We start from the raw sequence: 12,176 nt of genomic DNA, 5'->3' as shown, positions 1-12,176 counted from the left end.
AAGGAAGGAAGGAAGGAAGGAAGGAAGGAAGGAAGGAAGGAAGGAAGAACTATCTTTGACAATGCAAAGAGATTTGACGAGGACACCTTGAATAGAGCTAAACAGGACACCTTTCTGAGGAATGCTGGATTTGGGGTGATTTTGAGCATACTTATTCACAGGAGATGCTAGCTTCATCTGGAGAGGAATTAGAGCGACCTAAGTTGTACCTCCAAATTAAAAGCCTTAGCATCCTTCGGTAATATGAATTTTCAAAGAGGTAACAATCTAGAGGCATAGGCAGACATTCTTCTTTGGCCCTTGATTCCTGTCCATAGTTGCTGTAGGAATTCAGTGAAGTGTGCTTTAAAGTCTCTTTGCTGGGGAGGTATACAACCAAAACAAACAAACAAAAAAAACAAAAAACAAAAAACAAAAACAAAAAAAAAAATTGCCTGAGCAAATCTCTGCCTTCCCAAGCTTCATCAGGTGAGGCTTCTTCCAGTAAGCACTAGGCAAGAATACTTTTAGCCCAAGTTCCAAGCAATGCCTGAAAAGCCAGCTTCTTCTCAATGCCCACACTAAGAACCCAAAAATCTACTGAGGAGTAGACTTTGCCTATAAAAACAACTCAACCTCGGATTGGGGATGCAAAATTAAATGAGTTTTCTGGGATGAATTATTCCATCTGTTTACCAAATGAAAAAGCTTAAAGTCTTCTTTTTTTTTGTGTGTGTGTGGTTCTTGGAAAATGCTTTTAAAGAGATATATACTTAGGATTCCATCCTTGTCACCTCATTAAATAATAATAATAATAATAATAATAATAATAATAATAATAATAATAATAATAATAATACAGGAAATCCTGGTTCCCCCCAGTGTTTTTTGAACTGATGCTTGAACATTGAAAGTAAAGGGTTCCGAAGACCTCTACCGCAGCGCCTCCAGCATCTCAGACTCCGCAAACAGGTCATGGAAGATGTCCCAGGCATGAAAAACTCTGAACCTGTTTTTGCCATGGCGCCCTTGCCACCTGAGCGAAGGTAACGCAGCGGAGAGTAGCAGTGGTCCAGAGCCCTCCAACAAGGCGCTCCTTGGAGGAGGACCCTCCTCCGCGCAGGCGCCAGACACACTCAAACCAAACCCGTAGACAAGCCTTGGAGCCCACAGGCGACACCCCCTGGCAGAGGCCCGACCTTGGCCCACTGGCTTTGGCTTTCTGAGGAAAATTGCGACCCTGCCCCAGCTCCAGCCTGCATGCTGTTGGCCACTCTAATTCTGGCGTCGTCACCAGTCTCCTGACAGTCTGCACAGGCACAGGGCTTGTGCTTGACCTCAGGGGTGCTAGGAGATACAGCTCGGGTCCGAGGGAGTTAATGAAGGAGCGTGCACCCACTGGTGAGCGTGGACCAGACAATGGCGCAAACGGTTTTAGTGATCAAAGTCCCAGTCCCTTTGGGCAGTAGGGCGCGCACAGGCGCGCGTGTAAGGTCCCAGCCCCAAGCAAGCAGGGGCTGGCGGCACCTTGGGCTTCACTTTGGCTTCCATGGTCTCCACCCGTGTTCCTGGTGCGCAGGAGGCATGCTGTTCTCTGGGGCTGCCAGTCCGGGCCCAGGACTCTCTGCTCCTGTGATCCCTGAACCCAGCCAGCGCAGCCTCTGCCCAGGACCTATCCCTCCACACCCGGCTCCTGCCTCCCCTTTCCCCAGCGCGGCAGACCACCCTCGTGGGGGCGGAATCGGCCGGCACACGTGTGCTGATTATTAAGCAGCCGGGCAAATGGCTGTAGGCTCCGCGCAGCAACCTCTGTTAATTGCGGGGGAAGGGAGCTGGGAGAGCACTGAACTGGGAGGAACGGAGAGTGCTCCAAGAGTGAGGGGCAGGTTTAGGGAAGGAGGAAGCCTTGCCCTAGATCCTCTTGGAGTGCAGGAAAGGTTAAGAAGTTTGGCATAGTTGGATGACAGGCATGTCATTTTCACGAAGGGTTTGTCTGGACAAAGCCTGGTTCTGCATCCTGAATCTTTTCCACTTCCAATGTTGACACTCACCAGGACCGGGTTGCGGGGCGGGGGGGTGGGGGGGTGGTGGCTTTTCAGGCTTTGCCTCTCATTTCCCTGCTTGCCCAGTGCGATCCAAACCTAAGGCTTGGTGCATGGCCAGCTGAGCCTCTGTAAGGACCAAGTTGGTGGAGGCCCAGGCTAGATGGACTACAGGGGGTGTGTAGCCAGAGGGTAGGCACACACAGGGAGTTCCATAAAATCAAGAGATCCTATCTCTTCAGTTAACCGGGACCCACATTTCTCTCTAGGTGAGCTATTGGGGCGCATCCCATGGATACCATTTATAAGGAGGGTGCTTGGCAGAGGGGCCAGCACCAGGAGGCCAAGTCTCCCTAAACCAGAGCCCTCCTGCAATCCTCTGCTCTCTCCAGGCGGGTGTGGAGTTGGATGGAGATCACAGAGTCCTCTGTTGCTCCTTATTCACCCTAGAATTTCAACCACAGGGAGACTAGAAGACCAGGGTGGTCGAGAGAGGAAAGGGAAATTTCTTGTGAGGTAGGAGGAAACATATGAAGCAAAAAGAAAAAACAAAAGTCATAAGACTGGGATCTATCCTTTAAAAAAGAATATATATATATATACACATATATACATACACACACACACACACACACAAAGATACAGATTTGCCCAGGAGTGTGAGGAAGAGAGCTAACACTCAGGGAAGCATCAGAGAAGGGCAAGAGTCAAGAAATGGGAGCAGGTACTTGCCAATGTGAAAATCCATCCTCTCTCTCTCTCTCTCTCTCTCTCTCTCTCTCTCTCCTCTCTTCTCTTTCTCCTTCCCATAGAATAGACTGAACAGAGAAGTGTTGCCAGCCCGAAGGCTGCAGCTTGTAGAGACTTAGGGGAAAACATCCCCTAACTCATTTCAAGGAGAAAGCCAAGTTCACTGAGCCAAAAAAGCCCCCCACCCCACCCCGGGAAGCACTTAGAAAGACCCTTCGCCTTTGGTTGTCAGACTTACACAGGGGCTACTGCTCCTGCACCCACAGAGAACTGATCTGGTATGGAAACCCGGCCAGAACTCCCTGCTGGCTTCATCCACCTTGCCAGATATTACAACTTGCAAAAAGCGAAGTCCAGGGAAGGAATGAGGGAGCGACCTCACAGAAACAGCTAGTTTGAGTACCTTGGAAAGGAAGCAGAGGAATGGTGTGTGAGAAGGTGTAGGGCTGTGGGAACATCGGTAAGCTAGGAGCTTTCCCTGATGGCACAGAAACACAGAGAGCTTGAACTTGCCAGGCCAACAGCGCCCAGTTGGTTTGCCAGGTGCACCGGGTCCAGGGAGAAGTCGTGGGAACTACCACAGCCTGCGACCCGCCAAGCCCACCAGGCGCAAGGAGCCAAGGCGCAGTTCCCTGCCCAACTAGTGTCGGGCTTTCTTCTCCTTGACAACCCACAGCACACAGCATAGAGAGAAATGTCGTTTGAGCCCAAGTGAGGGGGAAGGAAGGGCGGGGGTAGGGCGGGGGCAAATGAGGGGTGGGAAGAACGCGATGGAAGCTCGGCATCGGGGCGCTGCGTTCCCCAGCATCGCTGGTGGACAGCCACCCAGCCGGTGCCTGCTGCTGGGTCCCCTACGATCCTCAGAGCAGACACTCGCGCTCGCAAACTGGGCCTCCGAGGGTTCGGCCGTCTCCCCGGTACCGAGCTAGCCTGTCTTACCCTTAGCTGCAGTGAGGAGCCCCGCGCACAGAACCGCCAGCACCAGAGGCAGGAGCAGCGACTTGAATTTCCTCCACGCAGTCATGTCTGCAGATATTCCACACGCACACGACACGGATGGCTCCTCTCGGTTGCGCCGGTCTCCTCCGAGGAACGACCGGGCACTAAACACAGCCCGGTAATCACCAAAGGGCAAGGCGAGCTGGCAAGAGCTCCGGGTCCCCAGCCCGGCCACGCATCCGACGCCTCCCGCAGTTCTGCGCGCCCGGCTCGCTCCGCTCCCGTAGCATCGGGTCCGAGGCACTGCGGGGCTGAAGATGCTCCGACCGAGCGCAGCCCCGGGGCTGCCGGGGCCTGGGACGAGCGCCGGCCGAGCCGGGCAGGAAGACACCAAGGCGGAGAGGCTGCGGGAGGGGGCGAGGCGGGGAGAGGAGCGCGCGCAGCCGGGAGCAACCTGGAGCGGAGGCAGCTGGAGAGAGAGCCAGCGAGTGGGAGGTGCGGGAGGGGCGCGGGGGGGGGGGGGGGGAGAGCGGGGTTGGAGCGGGAGGAAGGCGGGGAGCGAGCGCCAAAGACAGGCTGCTAGCGGCGCAAGGAGCGGCTGCCGTGGAGGCTGGACTCAACCATCCTACCCACCGAGAGGGGAAGGAGGTTGGCACCGCGCAGTCCCGGACTCAGCCTGGCTCCTGGGCCCCCAGCTCATCATGCTCCAGCCACACTGCGTTCGGCCTCCGGCGCGGCTGCGCGCAGCCCGGAGCAAGGAGACTTGTTGGGCGCTTGAGTGGGAGAAGCCCACACCGCGCCCCGGGGAGAAACCGTACAATCGGCCAAGCAAGCGAGCCTGAGGGCTCTGTGGAAGCCGGCGGGGACCGGCCTCCAGCCTCTGAGCTGTCTTTTTTCTACTGACCAGAAGAAACCCCCTCCTAAGTTGAGAAAGAAATGCAGCTGGGAGCAAGAAAGGGCGCTTTTAAAAGAAAATGTAAATCACCTTTAAAAAGGTGACTATCCTCAACTGTGAGGCAGGAGCCACCGGCCCTTTCCTCCTCTGCTTATGCTTAGTCCTGTTAGGGTTACCCTCATACCATCCCCAGCTCTATGGGGGATTCTAAATGAAGGTGAGCAACCAGGCTGCCACCTGATCTGGTTGTGAGAGCAGAGGAACTGGCACCTCTATGAGCCCCAGCATCAAATCAAGCTCTCGGGCAGGTCCCCCAGACCCTGCAGAGAGGCAAGAGGAGGAGCCAGGGGGAACCGCTGAGAGGCGGGTCCACAGCAGCCTCTGGACACACACACAGGGTAAACTGTGCTAGGGGAAGGCTTCAGGTTAATTGAAAAGTCCAAACCAAGTGAAGGCTGGGGTTCAGGGAGGTGTGTATAAAGGATGAGCCATTTGTCATCAGAGAGGATTAGGGCATTCTGGAGGATTGGAGAGGAGGAGGCATCTCACACCTGCACCCTAGAAACATCCATTCCATGGTGACCCTGTTGTCTACACCAAGAAATGAACATGCGGTTTGGAGGCAGGCAACACCATCGCACCAGCCTACTGCCTGGATTGAGTCATAGTGTGCCACACTCAGTGTTAGTGCTCTAGAGCCTTCTTGCCCCTTGTAGCCCAAAGCTCGCAGGAGGGCGTGACAGTGAGTGACTCCAGAGAGGTGGGGTTACTGGCTGTACCTCATCCTCCCAAGAGCAAGCAGAGCCAGTACCCAGACGGGGTTCCTTCTAGAGATAGGACCTCCTTGGGGAAAAACCTCAAGGCTGCTCTGGCAGAGGTGATCCCTTGGAGCTGATCTGGATTGTTGTTGCTGCTGTTAGGATCTTCCATTGTTCTTCCCTTATCCCCAGGGGAGAAAATTCCAGGATATCTCTCTAAAACTTGGATTCTGGATGGCTCCCTGTGTGATTTCAGTTTTTTCTTTCTTTTCTTTTTTGTTCTTTTTTAGTATGAAGGAGACAGGGGTGGCAAGGGTCACCTCGGGTGTGATTTCTAAGTCACTCCCCCAGATGTTATTACACAGCAAGTGAACAACAATAAAAATGCATTTCAAGACCTATTAGGAGATCCAATAGTTCATCTCCTTGTCCTCCACCTTGATCTTCAGGGCCAGGAAAGCTGAAGCCCCCCCGTGAGAAACGGTGTCCTGTCTTCCCACTGCCACTCCTAATGACTCATGTCACCAAGAAGGATTTCTGCCATTAAAAACCATTTCCAAATCTCACTACCTTGTGCTGGGGCGCACAGATGGCTTCAAGTTATTAGGGTCCCAATCAAGAATGTTGAGTGTCACCACCCAAGAAATCAAATACCTTTGCACAGAATCATGACATCTTGCCAACTGGAGATTGAGTAGCTCCTTCATGGCAACATGCTTAAAGATCCTTTTCCTTTCACTCACATGCCGATGCAGGACACAGAGACAGGAGAATCACCTCAAGTTCAAGGCCAGCCTGGTCCAGAGCTTCACAGGGAGACATTGTCTCAAAACAACAATAATTTAAAACATATTTTTTGCTGCCTTTTGGTGAAAAGAATCTATTTGAGTAAAATCATAAAGTAACAACAGCCCCAATAAGTGGCAAATAATCACTGTTTCGGGTTAGAAAGAAAGAAAGATCTTGGGACTGGAAGTTAGAATGACCTTGCCAAATTGCAGCTTGATTGTAACTCTGACAGCAAAAGACTGTCCAGGAAGAATGGCTGATTTTGGAGGAATGTGATAATATTGGGACTCTCCCCCACCCAGGATCTCAGGCTCTAAGGAGCCCAGAAAGAAATCATGGGGCTCTGCTGCCATCTAGTGCTCAGATTTTCTTGCTAGAATCGGTTAGGAAAGCCTCAGTCCCACCTCTCTCTCTCTCTCTCTCTCTCTCTCTCTCTCTCTCTCTCTCTCTCTCTCATTTTCCACTCTGGCCACCTACCTTCTTGGAAGGCCTTTGCATAATACACCTGCACTCTTCATATTGCCAGGCCATAGAAGAAGAGAATTGTTAGTATATTAAATGGTCTCCCCCCTTTCCATCTCTAATTTGCTGTGAGAGCATGGTCTCCCTCAGATTCGAATGGCTCCAACTAAGACAATGTTTTGAGATCATTTCTGTGGGGGTGGGAGGGACAGTGAGATTTTACCCCATCTCTGCAGTGACTGGAAGGTTTGTGCCACTGAATGGATGTGGGTGCCTTTCCCTGTCTCAGAATAGCGTTCTCCAGGCTCCAGAGTCTGGAAGGCTGCGGTACAAACACTGCTGGCATCGAGACTGGCCCTGAGGAGTACAGCAAGAAAGAGCAAAGAGGCTCCTGATGTGCTGGAAAGATGGAGATGTCCCTAAGGCCTGGCATCAGCCACAGGCAGACAAGACATAAACATTCAGGAGATGAAGAGCCCCTGAGAGATGGAATCACCTAAGGAGAGGACAGAGACATGATGCTTGAGATAAATATAGATTGCTTTTTACAATGTACAAATGAGAATACTAATTAGCTGAAGAGCTGTACGGGTATGAAAATCTTGGAGAACACAGCTTGTTGCTAGGAGGGCTAAATATGACTTTGTTTGGCTTGTTTAATCCTGAATTTGAAAGATCGATGGCCACGAAAGAGTTGGAGGGGACTTCTTTCTTTAAGAAATCTGGCAACCTGTGGGAAGCCACCTCTTACTGAAGCCAGAAGGTGAACTGAGCGTGGGTGTTTGTGCACATCTAAATCCCTCTCCCGCAGCAGAGCTTAGCACATGTACAATTGATGGCAAGGCTCTTCCCTCCCCTGGCCTCTGTTCCCACTTCAGTAACATCAGCTTGCTATTCATTGTAAGTGCCTCCGGGGCAATCTCCAGAATACACCAATCCCCAGACACCATGGAAAGGGAAGGTGGCAACATAAGAGCACGAACAATGGCATGCTCACATATGTGGCTGTTTTCAGTGGCTCTCAAGCCTTTCCCACGTCTTTCTGACATAGAGCTATTTTAAATATTCTATGCTTACGTGCATGTCTCTAAATGAGGAAAACTAAAGTAACAAGTGGTATATGCATGGTACAAATGATTCACTGCACAGAATGAGAGAGCAGTGAATTCTCCCCTTTCACCATAAGGTAGCTTGCCCAGAGGGGCGCCCCGTGAACTGTGGGTATCTCCACGCACAACCATAACTCACCTTGCTCATCTGTAGTATTAAAGTCCAGGTAACTGGCTCCAACCCAAAGTATTTAATGCAGTTTATCTGTGAAAAAGACTAAGATTTGACATTTCTCACAAGCTCAAGGTGACAGGGCTACACCAGAGGTCACACGTTGAGAAACGCCAGTGTCAGAGATTGACCTTGGAGTCAAAGAATCTGATTTGAGTCATACATATATCTACCTTCCTCTCAGTAAGCAAGTGTGCAAACAAATGTGATCTTCTGCAATGTATGTAATGAGATCTTTGGTGGGAATGGGGGAAGAATCAAACTATATTGAGAAAGTGCCAGACACACAGTAAAACCTCAAAGAAAGCATCTCCATTTCCTGCCTAGCCCACCTCAGAAAGGAAAGAAAGAGAAGCAGCCAGGTGGGAAGGCATCCCACCTGCTCCAGCTCATGTTTTAGGATTTCAAACTGGAACAGGGGATACAAAAACAAACAAACCAACGAACCAACAGAACTCAGTTTCGTTCTCCCACGAGATGAATCCCTCTGACACCCAGATGGGGAGCTGAAGAAACCTTTGCTCTGAGTTTAAATTCAGCTTGCAAGGCAGCCTCATCGCTGTTTCCCAATGTCTGTGCGGCAGGAGCCAGTTTGAAAAGCTCCTCTGAAGCTAGGTGGCTGGACACTTGGCCTGCTTGCTAGAGTGCTAGAGGGCCTGTCCAGCCTAGAGTTGCCATGCAGAACCACCAGCCCAGGCTGCTACTGCAGGTCAGAGGGACAGCAAGGAGAGTCAGGTATCCTTGCAGAGCAAATACTGTCTGGAGAGAAGCTATCCATGCTGGTTCAGCCTTAGGGCTCACGGGCGGATGAGTGAGCGACTAGTAGCTTTCCAGAGACTTCCTCTGCCTATTACATTCCAGCAGATCTGAATGTTAGAAGGGCTATGCTGAAAGTAATCCTCCAATTTTGAGATTAGCTGCTATCCCTTCTGTGACTCCACTGTCATATATGTGACTGTTGTATGGAGTTTTGACTAATGAGCAGGCTACTTCTCAAATTCTAATTCCCTTCACATCCCTAGTTTCACCATTTCCTGTTCCTCACCTGGCACCCAAAAGACATGGAAAAAGGCAGGTGCGGTGGTAAATGCCTGTAATCCCAGCACTTGGGGAGGCAGAACCAAGTGGATCCTTGTGAGTTCGAGGCCAGCCTGGTCTACAAATTGAGTCCAGGACAAAGCTATAGAGAGAAACTGTGTCTTGAACCTTCCCCAAAAGACATCTATTAACAGCCATTTATTGAGTATAACTTCAGTGAGTTCTCTACAGGAAGAACATTTTATTTTTACTCAGAGAGTCAAGACAAACACACACACACACACACACACACACACACACACACACACACACACACCCTCTTTTCCAGCATAAGAATACTGTTGACTGCACCAACTTTATTACTGAACTTAAATAAATTGTTCCAGGTTATTTCACTTACTTCATTAAAAAAATTTGTGGAGGTGACAAAATTAAGAATGACTCTCTAGCTCTCTCACACCTTGAATCTGGCTGTCATGAGGAAATGCAGACCTTATCGACCGTGTTGTAGCAATTTCCCTTTCTGAGAGATGAGTGCTCCACCTACTAGTTTCCAAGTGTTGAGGAAATGTCCAATTAGAGTTTTTCCTCAAAATGGCTTTCTGCTGCTGCTGGCTTCTCACAGTGACACTGTGAGCATGTGGTAAACCAGATATGCTGTGGACACGTCACTCTTGGTCCATAGGCGTCCCTGTCGAGAAGGCCCTAGGCTAAGAGTTAATAGTAAGCAAGGGGGCATCCAGGACCAAACACCAGAGTAGCCCACAGCTGTCCCCACAAGAGAACACGTTTTCTACCTGTCTATATCCACCTGCATACATCAATATATCACATATAAAGAAATTCCTTGTATTGACACACATGGATCTTCACCAACCTCAGTTCATGTGTCAATTCTCCCATTTCACAGTGGGTTAATTCATATACTTTGTGCAAATGTGAACTACCTAGTCTCTTAAAAAAAAGTATCTACTTTCTTAACTCATTTGATTATTGGGAGAATTAATTAGGATGATGTATGGTAAAATGCTAGGTTTGAATTGGAATAGAAATACAAATACAGACCTAGCTTTCCGGCTTTCCTTCCTTCCTGTGTTGCCTCTGAATTTAAACATATTTTGGTTTCTTCCCCTGAAGGATTGTCATTCTTTTCTTATTGATTGAAATAAGAGGTTTTCAGATGTTTGCTGAAATTGTCTATGCAAAATCTTTCCTATTGGAAAAAAAAAATCCTCTTTAAAAGGCAAGTTATCATCTTTTGAAGTACTGCAAAATTGTCAATTCTTGGAATATTCCTTTCACATGTGGAGCAGTGCTTTAGGCAGTGCCAAAATAGTATGTGATTGCTGCCATCAGCAGCAGCACGAGAAACATGACACCGCCTCCCTGAAACATGTGGGATTGTGCACTTAGTTCTGTGACACAAAGGCTCTTGCCTTGATAGAAGGATGCATTACTAACATATCTGTCATGACACAATTCGGGTCTGAGCATGTGCAGAATCTGAGGTTACGAGGGGCCAACCTGAGGAATTTTAGGTGTTGTTGTCAACAATCACCCGAAAGAATTACGAAACAGAAGTCCAGACCTTGTTCACTCCATTCCGCTGCCTCCAGGGATTCTGCTGAAGTGCCTCCAACATCTCGAGATTTTGAATGAGCCTGCAGGAAAGATGAGATAGAATACCACAGCTTAACACATGAAAAAGCATTCAAGGCAAAGAGGAGAAGCAAGTGAACAGATTTGGAGAGATAGCTCCCTAGAGAATTCTATCAGATGATAAAGATTTTTTTTAAGTTTCTAAGCTAGAACAGAGGCTTGTAATCCCTGACAAAGAAAATGTCTCTTCCATTGTACTATGCCAGAATTGGGGGTGGGCCTGAAATTTAAATATAGGATGAGAAGAGTGGTCAGAAAATAGGAATCTCTCTGTGGCACATTTTCAGCCTTCTTCTCTCCTTGCCACAGTCATTCACATTGCACATTCATCATTTGTCTTCACAATGTCAAGGGTCAACCCTAGTGTCTTCCACATACAATGAAAATATTCTACCTACTGTGTGACAGCCCTAACACATCATCTTATATCAACAAGGTCATGAGAGCTCTGTATCAAAACCGTTACTAGAAGTGATGACCCGACCCACAAGTGCATAAAAATGTTCAATATCAGGGAAAACCAGGAGGGAGAAATGCAGGCTGAAACCACAGTGAGGGTTTCAACTGAAATTCTCTAAAATGGTTCCTAGCAGAAAACTCAGAACCACTGGGATGGCTCAGTGGATAAAGGCACTTTGTTTGATCCCAGGAACCCACACAGAGGACAGAGGGAACTGATTCCTTCAAATTGTCTTCTGACCTCTTCTCATTGGCCATGACAGGCAGGTGTGCCCCACCCTTAAAAGAATAGATGATCTTAGTCTATCAGTTCTCATCAAAAGTGGCTGCATTGTCCTCTACGGTGGCCTGGTAAGGCTGCTCCCCCCTCAGGGGGAGGTGATCAACGAGCAGGCCAATCAGATTATGTCAGAGGCAGTCCCTCTTTCCATTACTATGTAACCCACTTGGACACTGAACTGCCATGGGCTACATCTGTGCAGGGGTTCTGGGTTATCTCCACGAATAGTCCTTGGTTGGAGTATGAGTCTCTGGGAAGTTCCCTGTGTTCAAATTATCTTGTTCTGTTGCTCTGCTTGTGGAGTTCCCATCCCCTCCAGCTCTTACTATTTCCCACTTCTTACATAAAATTCCATTCACTCTGCCCATAGTTGTCCATCAGACTCAGCATCTGCTTTGATAGTCAATACTGCAGAGGCTTTCAGAGGCCTTCTGTGGCAGGTTCCAAGGTTGTTTCCTGTTTTCTTCTGGCTTTCAGAGGCCCTCTGTAGCAGGTTCCGAGGTTGTTTCCTATTTTCTTTTTCTTCTGATGTCCATCCTCTTTGCCTTTCAGGATGGGGATTGAACATTTTAGTTAGGGTCCTCTCTTTTGCTTAGTTAGGAGAACCTCCCCTATCAGTGGACTTGGGGAGTGACATACATGCAGAAAGGGGAGGAAGGGTGGGATCGGGAGGGGAGGAGGGAGGGGCTTATGGGGGGATACAAAATGAATAAAGTGTAATTAATAAAAAAAGAATAGATGAATAAAAAAATAATGAACGAAAAGTTACATAGTACTTTTAAAAACAGCTGGAAAGAACCCAAGGCATCAAGGATGCAGAAAGAGTGAATTCTTCACACTATTGC

At 48.9% G+C, this 12,176-nt stretch overlaps 1 protein-coding gene across 1 annotated transcript in view; it reads right to left on the bottom strand.

Annotated features, from left to right (window-relative positions):
- Csmd1 (CUB and Sushi multiple domains 1) overlaps positions 1-3,903 on the bottom strand; it is a 1,555,059-nt gene extending 1,551,156 nt beyond the window's left edge. Inside the window, exon 1 of the mRNA XM_055608400.1 lies at positions 3,711-3,903. Coding sequence (XP_055464375.1) covers positions 3,711-3,795 — 85 coding nt within the window. The 5' untranslated portion in view covers positions 3,796-3,903. The remainder of the gene's footprint in view (positions 1-3,710) is intronic.
- Between the last annotated feature and the right edge of the window lie 8,273 nt (positions 3,904-12,176).

The sequence above is a fragment of the Psammomys obesus genome, unplaced genomic scaffold (assembly GCF_907164565.1).
Source record: "Psammomys obesus unplaced genomic scaffold, mPsaObe1.curated_primary_1811, whole genome shotgun sequence".
NCBI lineage: Eukaryota > Metazoa > Chordata > Mammalia > Rodentia > Muridae > Psammomys > Psammomys obesus.
This window is presented reverse-complemented; position numbering and strand designations above follow the sequence as displayed.